Genomic DNA, 16,663 nt, shown 5'->3' with positions numbered 1-16,663 from the left:
CTAGGACGAAATTACTTACATAATGGATTCTATGATTTGTTCTATGAATCATGTTTTCAGAGAAGGGAATCAAGTGGCAGACTGGTTGGCTAAGAAAGGGGCGGTAGGCTCAATTTTTTCTTGGAATAGTTTTGGGGATATACTTCGTATGTTGAGAGGATTAATTAGTATGGATTATTCAGGGTTGTCTTCATTACGTTTTTATTAGTGCATTTTTGCTTATGGTTGTTGGTTTTTTATTCTTGTAAGGTATTTTTTATTAGTTTGTAATTGATTGATAATAAGGAGTTATTTTTATATGGAAGTCATGTAAACATGATATTCCTCTCACTGTTTTCAATCTCGTATCGTACCGACCGGTACGATTGATATTTGTCATACCCCACTGGGCCGGAATACCATATACGTTTCGTACTGGCCCAAATACAGGTCGTACCGGCCTCAATTTCTGCCTTCAATTTTTTTTTTCATTTTTTCAAACTATAAGCTTATTTTTTGACCCCCAATTCAGATTAGACTATTTATAATTTATATATAATTTATTTATATATACACTATTATTTTGGAATATAATTTATATATATAATTTATTCATATATCGACTATCCCGAAATGGTACCGGTATTGAAATATTTCGTTCCAGTGTCTTGACCGGTATGGTATTCAAAACATTGATTCTTCTGCCAAAAGTGAAGGTTAATCAATAAAAACTGGAAATACCGTCCTCCTTCAACTAAAAAAAATATATAATATAAAAAATCATATAAAAAATCTTTTATACAATATAAAAAATTAAAATCTATATACCGGTCCAGTTTGGTTTGGTCGGTGTTAGAAAAAGAAAAATCGAAACTGGATTGATTTTGATCGGTTCTGAGAAAAATGAAACAGGAACCAGACCGATTTTGATCGGTTCAATCAGGTTCGATCCGATTTACCGATTCACCGGTTTTTTTTTACCCCCCTAGTTGAGGCTTCAAATGCACATAAAAATGCATCAAAAGGGTCATAGATGCCTTTGTATAAGGCAGTTACGAAGTTTGGTCTTGGAGTGAACGCAAGGCATCCTAAAAGAACACTCCACGTTGTCTGCCTGTATTCTTATACCTTTTTGTTTTGGGGGGACAGTACGTACACGCATGCATATACGTTTGAGAGCATACCATCAAAATGGCTTTCAAGGACAACTGCAAAAATGGTTTTTCTTTTATTCAGTTCTTATTTAAGCTAAATCTATGAGATATGAGACGTATTCCTATAACATATCCAAGATTTAGTGGATCTATTTTCCGCCACTGATACCATCAATTATCAAAATAACTTTTAAAGACCACCGTAAATATGATTATTTTTTATATCGCAGATCTTATTAGCTTCTTATAACATATCCCATATTTAGTGGAAAAAATGATAAATACACATCACTTTTCACAATATTTTATATAACAATGTTTTAAAAAGAAGATTATTTTTGTAAATTAATTTATAAAAGTAATATCATTTTACCAATGTGGTCGTACACGTGAAATGGCTTTCATAATAACTTATCAAAGTGGTTGTACACTCGGAGAATAAATTTTTTTTGATCTTTTTTAATAAATCGTGAAATGATAACGAAGGGGAGCTTCCAATTACGCTATGTTCTATATTGCAACACCATAATAAAATAGGATTCGAATCAGTTGGCCTGACAGGAATAGAAATCAAAATAAGAAAAAAAAATTTCATCAATCATTATTCATTATCTCACATTTTATGAAAAATACCCACATATTTTAAAAAAAAATTATAGGCGTAAGGTGTGAGAGTGACTAGTGGTTGATGCATAATATTTCTCAATAAATAATCATCCAATTCTACGAAGTCTTTAGTAACAAAATTTATTGGATGATTTAAACCAATACGTAAAAGGTAATGCATTGCAGGCTTGGGATGTGAAATGAGAATTTTGTGTTTTATTTTAGTGTTTAAAATATTATATTTTAGTATTATTATTGTGTTCGGATTTAAAAAAGTTGAATTCAGATTTGAAATTAAATTATTTATTATATTTTATATGAAAATTTAAAAATGATATAATGATGAGATGAGATGAGAATTTTATCTCTCATCCTACCCCCAAACCTACCCTAAAGCATCTTGTGCATGCGTATTTGTTGACGAAGTCATAAACAAATATAAGAGATGGATAGAATAATATTCCAATTATCCTACGTTTTATGAAGAGATCTTTTCTCTTTAGTACTCTTGGTATAATTAAGGACGAGAAGTAGATAAAGGATTTTTACTTAAAAAAAATAGCATTTCTATTCATAAGCTTACACACTATACACTATAATTTATTTTATTTTATTTTTTTATTTTTTTAAATTTTTTTTTAATTTTATTTGGTTTTATTCTTTTTAAAATAATTAAAATTTTCTACTCTTCATCCATATATCATATATATTTAGTTAGAGAACAAAATAAAAAAATCATAAAAATAATAATGTATGTTGTACGAGATTTATGAATAAAATTTTTCTAAAAAAAAACTATGGGGAAGATGGAATCCATGGCGAGGGGTACACGAGCAAATGACCAAGTTGTACCTTGCAATCCACTGCCTAAACCAAAACATGTTTTGCTTACGTGAAAGCAAGGCAAGGCAACAAACACTCTCGACCCAACTATAAAGTGACTCTGTTGGGATGAACTTCAGGCATCGAAGACAGAGAGAGTCAAACCTCCCACTCGTTGGGGACATCCGCCATCCATCCCGAAACACTGTTGTCTCACTCCTGCTTTCTTTCCCCAACAATCCATCCTGGTAACTCTCTCTCTCTCTCTCTCTCTCTCTCTCTCTCTCTCTCTCTCTCTCTCTCCCCTTTGGATTTCTCTTCTAAAACTTATTTCTGGGGATCATTATTTCTGGACTTATATTCTGTATTAATGGAATTGCGTCTGGGATGATTGTTGGGTATTCTGTTGTTTTGCTTTTAAACTTGGGTTCTCCCTTTTTTGGTTGACTATGATAATTGAACTGAAGTTCATTCTCTGTGTTGTTTTGTTCTTGATTAGATTGGTAACGAAGGCAATAATGTCATTTTAAGGCTTAGTTTCTGATTCATGGTTCTACTTTTTGTTTGGATCTGCTCTATGATTTCGGGGTGTTTCAATAACTCTCTCTCTCTCTCTCTCTCTCTCTCTCTTCCCCTCTTGTATTCAATCACGGTAAATTGTTCAAGCCACTACCTCTGCTGCAATTGCAATGAAAACTTTACAAACTCGGCAGTTTACATTTATTGCCTCCTCCAGATTAAAATAGAGATCATATAAATGAAATGATGTAAGTGGGATTTTATGATGAAGTCATCAGCGTCAACTATTTATTACTCTCATTCTTCATCCCAAAATATTTGGAAAAGACACTGCGTATTAATTATACTGTCCAATTTATATAGCTGGTAGTAGTATTCATCTGACAGTGGCTAAATGGTACTGATCATAGAGTTGCTTACGGGTTCCTAATTTTCGGCAGTTCCTAATCTTGGGCATATCAGACAAACGTGTGTTGCTTATCCTTTTATCTTCTCGTTTTGTTTGATTGGTCAGAATGTAACTGAATATGCTCCTTTATGTCTTCATAAGGTTTTGAACAGATCAGATGTGGTGAGTACAAAATGGGTTCTTGCAAGGTCCCTTACGGTGTTCTTCTGCTTTACTTTTTCGTTGGGAATTTTTTTGTGCCTCAATGTCTTGCTATTGGAGTTGACGCCAACCAAACAGCATTGCTGCTTGTAAATGCTTCTAAAGAATTGGGACGGCCAATACCCAAAACACTTTTTGGAATATTTTTCGAGGTTAGTTTGTTGACCTGGAATTACACACTCCCTTCAATTCTGCTTGATTTTTACCTATAAAAAATTGTGATTGATTTTCAGTTGGTCACTTTTTCTCTCTCTTAAATCTTCATAGTTTCTTTTTTTGAATTCCCAGTCACGCTTTATATGCTATCTGTATTGTAACTATGGTTTAGTTCAAGTTTGTATACTTGCAAATGGCAACACATATGCATCCCTGCGTTTACACATTCATGTATGCATACCTGTGCACCAAAATGGAGTTGTGTATCTCTAGTAGTTTGAGACATTTTAAATGGAAGCTTGATTGGTCTGGCCATGCTCCATTTGATTTTATTCTTGTAAAATGTTTCTTTGGAGAAAAATAATTAGATGGATAAACTGTGTAGAATTTGTGAGCCTTTATAATGTGTATGATGATTTCTGTGCATAATAGAAGTTTATGACTAGGGTAAATGATCATCATCTCAAATGCTTCTGCAGGAGATCAACCATGCTGGTGCTGGGGGGTTGTGGGCAGAGCTTGTGAGCAACAGAGGTGATAATTTCCTACTACTCTAAACTTCCAATATATGACAAAAATAGTAGAAAGAAGAGACCCATAGTAAGCGTTTCAATGTGTGCCAGATTCTCACTAAATGCTTGATAGTACTTTTCTTAGATTTTCGGAAGATTTCTAATTCGGTATCCAACTCTCAAGCTAGCTTTGTATATGTGATATCCCATATTGAGTGGTTAGTGTAGGTGGGCTATGAGATTCCACATTGCTTGGAAGGGAGAAGTATTTGCTACTTTACAATATTCTAATGGGCCTCCAATTGTACCATTGATTAGTTCTTTTGGAGTATAGGCCCAAATATGGCTTAGGCCTCCCTTAGGGCGTTACAATATCGGTCTAAAAAATCCTCATTGAATCTTCCTATGACATTTTATATCTTTGTCCATCTATTTATTGTCACACACTACCAGCTTTTTAGATGCAATACGTGATCTTTGAATTTGGCAGATTGGTGGTTCACATGCCTTTTCATGTCCCGTTGACTTCAAATTCCTCTGTATATTATAATATCAGGGATTCTCATGAAGTTTCTTGTCCAGGTTTTGAAGCTGGGGGCCCTAATGTTCCCTCAAATATTGACCCCTGGTCTATTATTGGGGATGACTTTTCCCTTATAGTATCGACCGACCGCTCGTCATGTTTTGAACGCAATAAGGTTGCACTCCGAATGGAGGTGCTATGTGGCAGTGAAGGTACTGCTATCTGTCCAGCTGGGGGAGTTGGTGTTTATAACCCAGGCTTTTGGGGCATGGTAAGCACTAGTTGCTACCTCTTTTACAAGATTACGGATATGAATATGCTTCAAACCTTTTTGCTCCCTTTATTTCTTTTTCACCCTGATCTGGAAGACTTAAAAGTCCAAATCTAGTGTGCATGGAATCACGAACTTTGCGGGAAAATAATGAATATTTTGAAACGGTTTAGAGTCTATGTGAGCTTGAGGAGATTTAATTGTGTAGGAAACAAGATGCTGTAGTGTGACAAACTGCCTTACTTTTGTTTTCTTTCAGAATATTCTGAAAGGAAAGACATACAAAGTGGTTCTGTATGTTCGTTCTTCAGGAGCAATTAATGTATCTGTATCATTGATGGGCTCAGACGGCTTGCAGACGCTATCAACTGCTAACATTATGTGAGTATCATTTGCACATTCGTTCAGAGTTCTGTAAATGTTATGTGATCAAATGGGGCTAATGCATCCTTTGAAACACATTCCTTGCCTCTCAGAGCTTCTGCATCTGAGGTCTCTAACTGGACAAAGATGGAGGTCCTGTTGAAAGCCAATGCCACAAATCCTAATTCTAGACTTCAATTGACAACAACCAGGAAAGGAGTTATTTGGTTTGACCAAGTGTCAGCTATGCCCTTGGATACATACAAGGTATTTGCTGATTTTCTATTGCATATATGCCTTTATATGAGTTATAAATATGCTCAAACTGTGGCTTGTATACATTGATATAATATGTTATACATTTATACATTCTTTTTATATGATTGTAACTATTGTAATTATCCTAAATAAGCATGTATCTCTCTCTTTTTAGAAAGGAGGTGAAAGGAAACCAATAATCTCAAATGTTTATAAATGAATGAATTGAATGTCTTCTTTAAGGATGGTTGGTGAATCCAATCTGTCCATCATAAGTGATGGGGTGCCTATTGATTTTTCATGTTTCTTTGCATTGCCCCTCTCCCTTGTACCATGCAATGGAATTTATACAAGTAACCCGGTGTTTTTCATGCCCGATGCAGGGCGTAACACTTACTTTATCTTAATTTTGATTTTGAAAATATGCACATTAAGGAAAGATCTTTGAATATGAGATGGTTATAGATTTTTTTAAGGCCTCCCTTGCCTTAAAAATCAGATGTTTATTTGTAAATCTAGTATAAAGTAGTCTGAATACATAAGCCTCTTGTGGTTTCTGCAAGTGGCAATTATCAGCTGCTCTTCCTTATGCTAATGTTGTTTCTTGCTTTTATGTCAACCCCTTTAAAAGGTAGTATAAACTAAATTGCTCTAATGAAACTTCGGGACTTTATCCCGGGTAGTCCATTAATAGTGAAAAAAAGAAGGTACAATACATTAATTAAAAAAAGTAATAATCCGTGAAAAATCTGAGACAAATCTGCATAGATTGTGCTATTATTGTCAACAACCTGACAAGCATTTAGCCACCATTGTATTTTTGAAGTTGAAATTCTCCTCCTTAAGTTTGTTTAAAAACCATAGCCACTTAATGACAGAGAAACGTAAGGGAGTACAAATCTTCTTTGACCAATTTTTGAGATTCGGACATAGGAAATGGAACTACCTTATGGAAGTTTGAAACTTCTATATAGATTATATATGCAACGTTTCACCTTTAATCCAGGATGCTTTTTTCATGTTGGAAAATGCGATCTTCAGCATAAGTTATCCAAAATAATTGTTTATTTACTCATTTTCCAGTTTTGACATTGATGGTCACAAAGAGCGTCTTCTTATGCCTTGGTACATGCATTCCTAGCATGTCTAGTTAGTCTTTTGACAAACGTTGTCTTGGCACAGGGACATGGTTTCCGAAGTGAGCTTGTTGAAATGCTGGCAGATCTAAAACCTCGATTTTTCAGATTTCCAGGTAATCATAATTTTATGTCTTCAAACTAAAACTTTATGTCTTCAAACTAAAATTTTCATGGTAGTGGTTTTTTTCATACAAGTGAACTTAATAATATTTAGACTTGATCATACTGGTTTCTGAGTCTAAATATGTGGATGTTGAGGTTTATCTTTTTTTAATACTTGATCTATGCCTTCCTTTTAGGCACATGGTGGTTCCTTGTTTTGATTACTTATTTGTCTCAGCATTTTTCCCTTTATGACACTCAACTTGTGCTTTTGTTGGTGCGGAGAAATCCATTTGTGAAATCAAGTAGAGTTTTCTTGAAGTTTTGTTCAGATGGATCTACCTAAAAAAAAAAAAAAAAAAAGGAGTTTTCTCCAAATGGGTCTTAATTCACACTTATTTTGCCTCTTTGATGTCTGTCTTAGGTTTATGGATGGTTTTGACTTTAAATCTTCAGGTGGAATTCTTTATCCTTTTTTTGTTATTCTGGGGCAATACCATAGTCAGGGGCTTTTCTTACATGTTTTATTACTTATGAAAAAAAAGTGTTGTATTGTATGTTACTTTACCTTAATTTAATGCCGAAAAGCCACAAATCCTAGAACTTTTTGGTGAGTGAATGAACAAAAACTTATGAAGCCTTTCAGATTGATCTTCCAACCTAACTATAGATGTATGCCCTCTGAATATATTGCATCAGGTGGCTGTTTTGTTGAAGGTGAATGGTTAAGAAATGCATTTCGCTGGAAAGCAACCGTTGGACCCTGGGAGGAGCGACCAGGGCATTTCGGTGATGTTTGGATGTACTGGACGGATGATGGCCTTGGCTATTATGAGTTTCTCCAAGTAGGTATCTTATTTAATGTTGTGGGTGGAGTATTTTTGTAGTTCTTAGTAACCTGAATAAGTTCTATGTATGCTGCTTGAGCATGTATTAATCCATAATATTTTTTTTTTTTCATTTCTGCAGCTAGCAGAGGACCTAGGGACATTGCCAATATGGGTGTTCAATAATGGTACTTAACCAATGCTTGGTGATTTAAACTATTTTTCTTTTCAATATAGCAGTTGAATGTTACATCTCTTATTATCTTTATGTAAACAATTCTACAGGAGTCAGTCATAATGATCAAGTTGATACTTCCAGTGTCATTCCTTTTGTGCAAGTAAGTCTGATTTTGTTGCTTCCTACTACATTAAGTTGATCAACTTGATCAAGTTAATACTTCAACGTTAACTGTATTTTATGGGGGGAAGATGTTTCATTTGAATCTTATTGGCCTAATTTCTGTTGTTATTATGGATAACATTTTAATAGAGTTTTATAGGTCAAAAGGGGGGAATCTGATAACAAAAGAAAAATGAAACCAATTTGGTGTTACTAACATCTCCCCCATTCATGTTTTGTAGAATTCAGCCTCATTGATTGGTGGTAAAATTATATACTGCTATGCTGTATAATTTTCTTTGATTAAATCTGACATGATTACAGGAAGCCCTTGATGGTATTGAGTTTGCCAGAGGTGATCCTAATTCTACATGGGGTTCCATTCGAGCTGCAATGGGACACCCAGAACCTTTTGACTTGAGATATGTTGCTATAGGGAATGAGGATTGTGGGAAAAAGAATTACCGAGGTTTGCATATATTTTTAGTTGTTGATGATGTTGTGCTTAGTCTTACAATATAGCTTATAAATTGAGCATAAGATGACCTACTCCATACATCAAGTAAGATGTCTGTGTACCACCTATCCATATTGCTAAATTATTTTTTTCTGTATAAGTCAGTAAAGTCTATTTCCCATTTTATCTTATTTCCAAAGTCATATATAATCAATGAGCTTTACTTCCCTTTATAATGGGTATAATAATCTAGAATAATTAATAGTATTTATTTAAAATAGTTATTCTTGTGCATCACGCAGATCTATGACTATTTTTCCTAATGTCTAATGATGTAAACTCTAGTATTCTAAGAAAAAAACTAATATCACACTAATGATCCTTATTGGCCTTTATATGGCGCATTATGTCTTTCACATGCACATCTCACTAAAAGCTTTGTTGAAAAACTCTCGACTTTGGCTTCCAAGGAGATTGTGAAGTGTACTGGATGCTTAATTTAACTGCGTGCCATAATTTAGTTGCAATATCCATTATTCCTTCTAAAAAAATTAAAACCTGAAAAATTAAAGAACAAACTATCATTGCGATACGGATTGTGTGTGGATACCTTTTATTTATTACTTATCTTCTTTACTTGTTCATTCGCCAGGAAATTACCTCAAGTTCTATAGTGCCATAAACAAGACCTATCCAGATATCAAAATGATCTCAAATTGTGATGGGTCTTCTCGAGCGTTGGATCATCCGGCCCACTTTTATGATTTTCATGTAAAATTTCTATCACCATTTCTTTTATTTCATATGTGAATGGACCTTTGTCGACAAACAATTGCGTTATGATTTGAATGTATTCAGTCTTATGTTGGGCAACAAGGAACGAGAATCTTCTTACCACTGTCTGGCTTCTTGTTTAGATTTATACGTCTGCCAACAACTTGTTTTCTTTGGCTCATCAGTTTGATAATACATCACGTGATGGTCCAAAGGTGTGTTGTTGCGCTCCTCTTATGATATAATATTTACTTTTGATGAAATACCTATGAATAATGTTTCCATTGAAATAAAATTCAGGCTTTTGTAAGTGAGTATGCTGTAACTGGGAAAGATGCTGGCAAGGGAAGTCTTTTAGCAGCACTGGCTGAGGCTGCATTCCTTATTGGGATTGAAAAGAACAGGTTTGATGTAACTTTTTAACTTGTGTCCTGTAATATTGTCCTTGCAAAATGTAATTACTTCACTTCACACCAAATTTGACATTTCTTTTTTCCTTCTCTTGATAAGTTCTTTGCGGGGAAATAGTAAACTGAGGTGTCGGGTCACTGTTGAAACTTCTATAACATGATGAGTTTCCCCACTCTTTTTCCCAGTGTAAAACATTAACTATTTCCACTAGATTTTCATTTGTGAACAAAAAATTTCATTCATTTTTATTTAGAAATAGTGTATATTATAGAAATATTCTGCCTTGGTTACCATTGGCAGAGAAGTTATATCTCTAGGCATGTTAGTTGTTATGTTAACTACTGGTCATCTGAACTTCAGCAAGAAGCTATTTGATATATTGAAATTGTAGAACACCTAACCAACTCAACATTGGATGGATTCCATGTTTGAAAAATATTCCATAGTCATAACTATGGAGCTAAAATATTTATAATCATAACTATGGAATGATTATAAGACAACCTTAAACGTGAACTTGGGGGTTTGGACAGGTAGATTAGCAGTAAGGAGGTTGAGGTGGATTTTCTTCTCCCTCCTTCTAGGGGATTGAAGAACAAAGTGTTCCTAATATCTTTCCCATTTCAGAGAGGGAAAAAATTCATTAGCTGCAGATTGGCTGTTAAGATTTCAGTATTGCTGATAATTTGAATGATCCTCCAGGAGATCACTAGCTTCAATGGATTGGTTGAATCCATTTTGTTTCTTGGTACATATAATAAGTCATTCAGATTGATTAATAGAGGTAAAATCATAAATAAACATGCTTACATATATATATAAACCATCTTTCTCATGCATGTTAATTATTAAAATGATGAACTTGAGGTATATCAACTTGAATTAATGAGTCAAGAGAGGTTCTTGAGTAGGCATAGTTCATTTCATCAATCGTGTAATTATTTTAATGTAGAATATTCCATTGTCATTGGCTGGCACAAATTGAGGCCAACAGAGACCTTCATTAGTGAATGGTTTGAACTGAGATCTAAATACTTAAGACTGTTTATAGCAAGAATGATGATGTTGAGATGGATGAGCAGAGTATAAATAAATAAAACCAAATCCAAAAGCCTTTATGAGAAGGAAACGGTGGTGGTGCTTTTTGATAAAATGAAGGATGCCATCTTATATGGTTTGCTTGGATGCAACACAGGCATCCCGCCGACAAAAGAATCATTTAATTTAAACTAAGGGTGCTAAAAGGTCAATAAACTGGTCAGATAGAATGTGTAGAGGGTGTGAGAGAAGCCATGATAGCTAGGATATAATGGATCGTATGGCTTTAGACAATGTTGTATGGGAAATAGATTGAGATTAACAGAAACAAAGCACTTGTGTTGAGCCTTTATTTAGTGATAAATTCATTATAATATTTAGTGATAATGTGTAAGGGTGCTAAGATGCATGTGATATGTATTAGTACTAGCTGTGGAACAATTAACATTCTAATCATGTCTCTAGTTGAGCCAAAAAGAAAGCAAAATAGAAAAAATACAAAAGAAAGGAAAATTCCAAAAAATGGAAATCTACAAATGCCGTCCATAACATCCCAAGCTTGCAGTTCCAAGTGATCCCACCAACCCTGAAGAGACTAGACATGACTGATGCTAACCGAAAAACATGCTCTGGCAATTGAGTGACATGAAGTGAATCACCAAATAAGTTGGTGATTACTTCTGACCCTTACAAAATGCACGACGACAGTAACAAAAAATCAGTTTCAGGCAACCTAGCTTTCAAGTACCATCCATTAAGGACAGGTCTTGTTGTTTGCCAACAAATATTTGGTTCCTTTTACAAACTTTATGGTGATAAATTCACAGTTCTAGAAATTCATTTCAGACAATTGAACCTTCAATCCTTTTCTTTTTAAGAACCAAAAATATTTGTGCCAAAATAAAAGATGCCAAGAAGAATAAAAGGCCTTGGACGCGTAATGGATCTAGAAGTACGATTTCAGCATCCCCCTCACCAAATCCACCCACATTAAACACCATAATTATGAAATTGTCCAATGTTCGGAAATTTTCAGTTCAGTTTTTAAGGGTAACAGCTTCCACAATGCTGCCATTTAGTTTGACTAGTAAATACTATTGGGTATACAGAAAGAATGCCTAGTTTGTCTCGATCTAACCTGCTTTGATTTGTATTAATTGGCCAAATTCACAATGTTAAGCCTCTCAAACATACCTGATGAGCAGTTTTCTTAATAGTTGAGTTTCTGGCCGGAGGAGATCATAAATAAATACTTGTTTGTTTAAAATGTCTGACCATCTCAATCATGAAGAATATTATCATCTATCATAGAAATAAGCTGCTAAGGACTTCCATTATTTCAATGCAGTGATGTAGTTGAAATGGCAAGCTATGCACCACTTTTTGTGAATGCCAATGACAGGAGGTAATTTTTCTCCCAAACTTTTATTTTTAAAATATCTTTCCACCTGTTTGACTTTTGAAAGAGAAAATTGAACCTCTATGCTATATAATTGTTGTACTGAAATTGTAAAACTATCTATCAAGGTGGAACCCAGATGCAATTGTCTTTGATTCTTCACAGCAGTATGGAACACCAAGCTACTGGGTGCAACGTTTTTTCACAGAGTCGAGTGGAGCAACTGTTCTTCACACAACACTCAAATCAAATACATCTACTTCTCTTATTGCATCTGCAATTACTTGGGAAGACTCAGATTTTGACAAGACTTACCTAAAAATAAAGGTATGCTTACTTGTAATTAATCTCACTATCTTTATGCACTACCCCATTTTCCAGCACATACAAATTCAAAGATATTTTTGGATTTTTCTTTGTTCACTGGAAACCATCTGAGGTAATTGTTTTCATGAATCACTTATCCTGAAAGAATGGTTCTCTCTCTCTCTCTCTCAGAGGATCACTCCAGAAGTGTATATTACATATCTTATATATATAATTTCTATTGTTGACACTCGACAATTTGTTTAGCTGGCATACTCTTTGTTTTCTTATAACATTTTGCACATTTGTGTTGCAAGAAATGCAGGTATTGGCTCTTATTAACGCTCTTTCATAAATTGTATTGGATGAAATGATACAGTGTCTTATTATGCATTGTACCATTCCTTTTTGCGTTCATGTTGCTATCTTTCCCTGCATTCATTCTGTGGTTGCACTCTCCTTTTTCTTATACATACACAAGTATGCATTGGATATCTATTTATTTATTGGTTGGGGTTCATCTGCAGTTATTGAGAAACTTGAGTTTTTATGCTGAGTGTTGTGCTATAGTTGTGTACAATAAATGTGCTTCTGTTGGCACAAAAAAAAAAAAAAAAAAACCTCCATGCTTTCTAATTTATGTGTAGACATGAAAGGAAAGAACCATCCTATGGAAGTCCAAGACTGCAGAACATTGTTAGACACCATACGCAAGTGGTATATTGAGCACCCATCTACCCAACTTTAGGAACAACAATAGTTTTTTAATCATTCTATAGTTTTGCCTTTCAATCAAATATTGGGTGTAATGTGATTTAGCAAGCTTTTTTTATTTAGCAAACTTATATGTGTACTAATTTCTTATATACATGAAGTTAAAATGGTGGAGAGATGGTTTTTTCTAGAGGTAGTAAATTTCTATTGTTGACTATACAGAAGAAGAAAAAACACATACTCAAAATGCATAGATAGATAAATATATTGATGAAAGGCAAGATATAGTGCAACAATGGGTCGTGTAACATTCAGATCAGTGTGATGAATCCTTGTAGTGATTTTGCTAAGCTCTCTTTGCATATATCCTTGAAGTTCTCAAACTTGATAGTTGCATCATTGGCTTTTGTCACTGTCTTATAAACTGATTGGACTATTGTCTGTATCTGAATTATTGGCGTTGTTTTTACTCTGGGAGGATTTTTCTTTCTTTTTGCAGGTCGTGAACTTTGGAAGTAACCAAGTTAATCTCAAGATTAGCGTGGATGGAATGGAGCACAACTTAATACAGTTATCTGGGTCAACAAAGACCGTACTCACCTCTAGTAATCTCATGGATGAGAATTCCTTCCAAGAACCAACAAAGGTAATTCAGAAATCTCTTTTTTGGTCGTATCAGAAAGCATGCCTTCTAACTGGTGTGGGGTTCTCCACATATTCATGTATATGTACATGCTATTTTAGAGGTGCCCATTTATGAATGCCCTTTTCATGATTACCTTCAATTAAAGATGATCTCTGGACATTATGAAATATTAGGAGAAGTTATTAGTATATAATTATGAAGTAAGTGAAATATTCTTTGACCAAGACATTGATCTAGGGGGTACATTCTGAAATATTTTGAAAGATAATGGTCGTGATAAGATTTTTCCACCATCTTCACACCCAGCCAAAGTTTGGTGAAAAGCTAAAGGAAAAGTTATTAGCAGTTAAATGTTGATTTATTTATTTACTTCTGAATAAATGTTGATTTAATTCGAAACTAATAAAATGGCAACAATTTAGCTGAGTTTTGCTATTAAAATCTTCATAATTCAGTCTATCTAGGGTCATCATCTCTCTTGTTTAGTTGATGGCTTTCGTGACTCCCAGGATCCACCACAAATAAAAAATGGCAGTATGAAATAAAAGGAGAAGAAAACTTGACAAAGGGGAAAATTATTCTCATAAATATAAAGATGATTGAAGATCTGTAAACCAACAATAAAGCCAAGTACAACCACTGGCTATGCAGTCAAAGTTGGATCTCAAAATGTGTCAGGGAGTCCCCCATTTTCTGAAAAATTCATGGAAGAATTTTAGTCTGTCTTTCGAAATGATACCAAGGAATTCTTAAATTTCCTGAGATTCAAGTGCTTGTCTAAGGAGATGTAGGAGGATATCATCAGAACCTTTGTTCCTTAGATTTCTTTTGATGAGATGGCCTTCGACAATGGTTTTTATGCAATCCACAATTTTGAGTATGCTTAAAGCAAAAGAAAAAATGCTACCCTCTTTTGCTTTATTAACTATGGTAGACGCAGGAAGTGTTATAAAAAAGAACTTGAGGCATAACATACTGCCAATCTTCTGTTGACTAGGGTTCCAAAACAATTTTATGTTCTGAAATATATTTAGTCTGATTGCACATTGTTTCCATAGTCCTCCCCTTTGTTGCACACTTGGCTTTCAACATATCACTCCTTTATGATAATACATCTTCATTTATTTCGACATAACCCTATCAGCTTAAGTTTTTGAGATATCGAATTGTAAATGGTACAATTATTATCTTCTAGTGAGTTTTTCATTCTTATGCATTTATTCTTTACCACTTAATTTACTTTAGAGAATATTTGGCTATCCTTTTAATCACTAGGTATACCTCATCCAAATTTCTAAAAGCATGTTCTGGTACTTTCTGATTTTGTTTTATGGCTATAATCTTATTTAATCCCATCCTCTAACCGATAATCTTGCCTATATAGTAATGAGGATGCTTTTTGGGTTGTCCTGGATATCAATCTTTTTTTTTATTAACATCTCTAGTTATTATACCAATCTAGTTACTCTAATTTCTTGGAACAAGTTTCTATTTTTGTTTCTGCACTTCTTTTCAAGCCCCTTGCATGCACATAAAGGAGAGATATTTGTATCAATTGTTTTGAGTCACAAAGGAGAGATACTTAAGCAGAAGGCAAAGGACTATATTCATTTTGTATTAGAGACTAAAACAGTTCAGCTTTAAGAAATTTACCAGAAGTTTTAATAGAACCTTATACAGGGAACTAGCCTAGGGTGTTTGATTAACGAGTAATTCTATGTACAACCGCAAAATGCATAAACACCGCATAATCATTTTGAAAAAGAGTGAGGTCCACTATTAAAAAATTAATTTTTTTCATGTGGGTCTCATATTTTATTCACTTTTTTCAAAGCTATTACACAGCGGTTGCACAATTTACAGTTGCAAATATCTTTTCTCTTGATTAACATTTATCAAAAGGTTTATTTTTTTAATTTTCGTTGTCTTTCATTGTGTAAATGCAGGTCAAGCCGGCCAAGACTCTGCTCGAAAATGCTGGCAAGGACATGGATGTCATACTCCCTCCACATTCTTTCACTTCATTTGATTTGTTAACGGAATCCAGCGACCTCAGGACCATGGCTACTGATACTTTCTCCAGATCGTCTTACTAAAATATTTAACTGATGAATGATCAAGTGTAATCTTAGGAAATAAACTAATAACTCAACAAAAGATGGGCATCCTTGCATGCCAACTGTTCAGTTGGAGAGTATGTTGCTGTAATATATATAGTATCATGAAAAAATAATATCAAACTTCTTACTTTTCAGTTTTATGCCGGAATGTTAATAAATGATTACTATGTACAATACTCTTGTTGGAGAAATTCTGTCTTCCAGTTCGTTCGGATGCGCATGTTAAAACGTAAAATTCCAAGCCAAAATTCCTTTCCATAGTCATTCCAAAATACTATATGGCTGGTCCGGAAAAATCATTGTTGATGGCGAGGGCTGGGCGGCAAGCCCATGCAATCTAGGCTGCCCACCCAATCCGCCCAGCCCGCAGGGGTAACGGCTCAAAATCTGCCAGTTACTCCGGATGGGCGGATCCATTTAAAAATAAAAGCAAACAGGTGGGTGGCGATGGGTACCCGTCCACCTAAGTATATAACCCTAGGAAAAAAAAAAAAACCTAATTCTATTATCTGTCCACACTCGGGCTCATTTACCCCTCTTCTCTCTCTCTCTCTCTCTCTCTCTCTCTCTCTCTCTCTCTCTCTCACCTTTTTCTATCTATCTTCTTGCAGATTAGC

General features: G+C 34.5%; 1 protein-coding gene across 2 annotated transcripts; it reads left to right on the top strand.

Moving 5' to 3' along the window:
* Positions 1–2,631: 2,631 nt before the first annotated feature.
* Positions 2,632–16,222, top strand: LOC108992575 (alpha-L-arabinofuranosidase 1). Of its 2 annotated transcripts, none has more exons than XM_018967159.2 (18): positions 2,632–2,809; positions 3,631–3,842; positions 4,326–4,380; positions 4,941–5,152; positions 5,412–5,533; positions 5,629–5,782; positions 6,956–7,025; positions 7,714–7,859; positions 7,984–8,029; positions 8,127–8,179; positions 8,506–8,650; positions 9,291–9,409; positions 9,556–9,627; positions 9,713–9,816; positions 12,210–12,266; positions 12,389–12,587; positions 13,780–13,926; positions 15,873–16,222. In XM_018967159.2, the coding sequence occupies exons 2-18, from the start codon at positions 3,663–3,665 to the stop codon at positions 16,020–16,022; spliced, it is 2,031 nt and encodes a 676-aa protein (XP_018822704.1). In that variant the 5' UTR covers positions 2,632–2,809; positions 3,631–3,662; the 3' UTR covers positions 16,023–16,222. The 2 variants fall into 2 exon arrangements, with proteins under 2 accessions (XP_018822704.1, XP_018822706.1); XM_018967161.2 differs by lacking the exon at positions 2,632–2,809 and adding an exon at positions 3,491–3,548.
* The last annotated feature ends 441 nt before the right edge of the window (positions 16,223–16,663 follow it).

Source organism: Juglans regia, chromosome 4, assembly GCF_001411555.2.
Source record: "Juglans regia cultivar Chandler chromosome 4, Walnut 2.0, whole genome shotgun sequence".
NCBI lineage: Eukaryota > Viridiplantae > Streptophyta > Magnoliopsida > Fagales > Juglandaceae > Juglans > Juglans regia.
Note: the sequence above shows the minus strand (reverse complement) of the source record. Positions and strands in the feature narration are given on the sequence as shown.

What these genes read in the sequence shown, in the direction of transcription:
- LOC108992575 (XM_018967159.2), top strand. Translation starts at nt 3,663, where the DNA reads ATGGGTTCTTGCAAGGTCCCTTACGGTGTTCTTCTGCTTTACTTTTTC. An exon ending in CATCACGTGATGGTCCAAAG is followed by an intron (nt 9,628 to 9,712) that starts GTGTGTTGTTGC and finishes AATAAAATTCAG; the next exon opens with GCTTTTGTAAGTGAGTATGC. An exon ending in ATTGGGATTGAAAAGAACAG is followed by an intron (nt 9,817 to 12,209) that starts GTTTGATGTAAC and finishes ATTTCAATGCAG; the next exon opens with TGATGTAGTTGAAATGGCAA.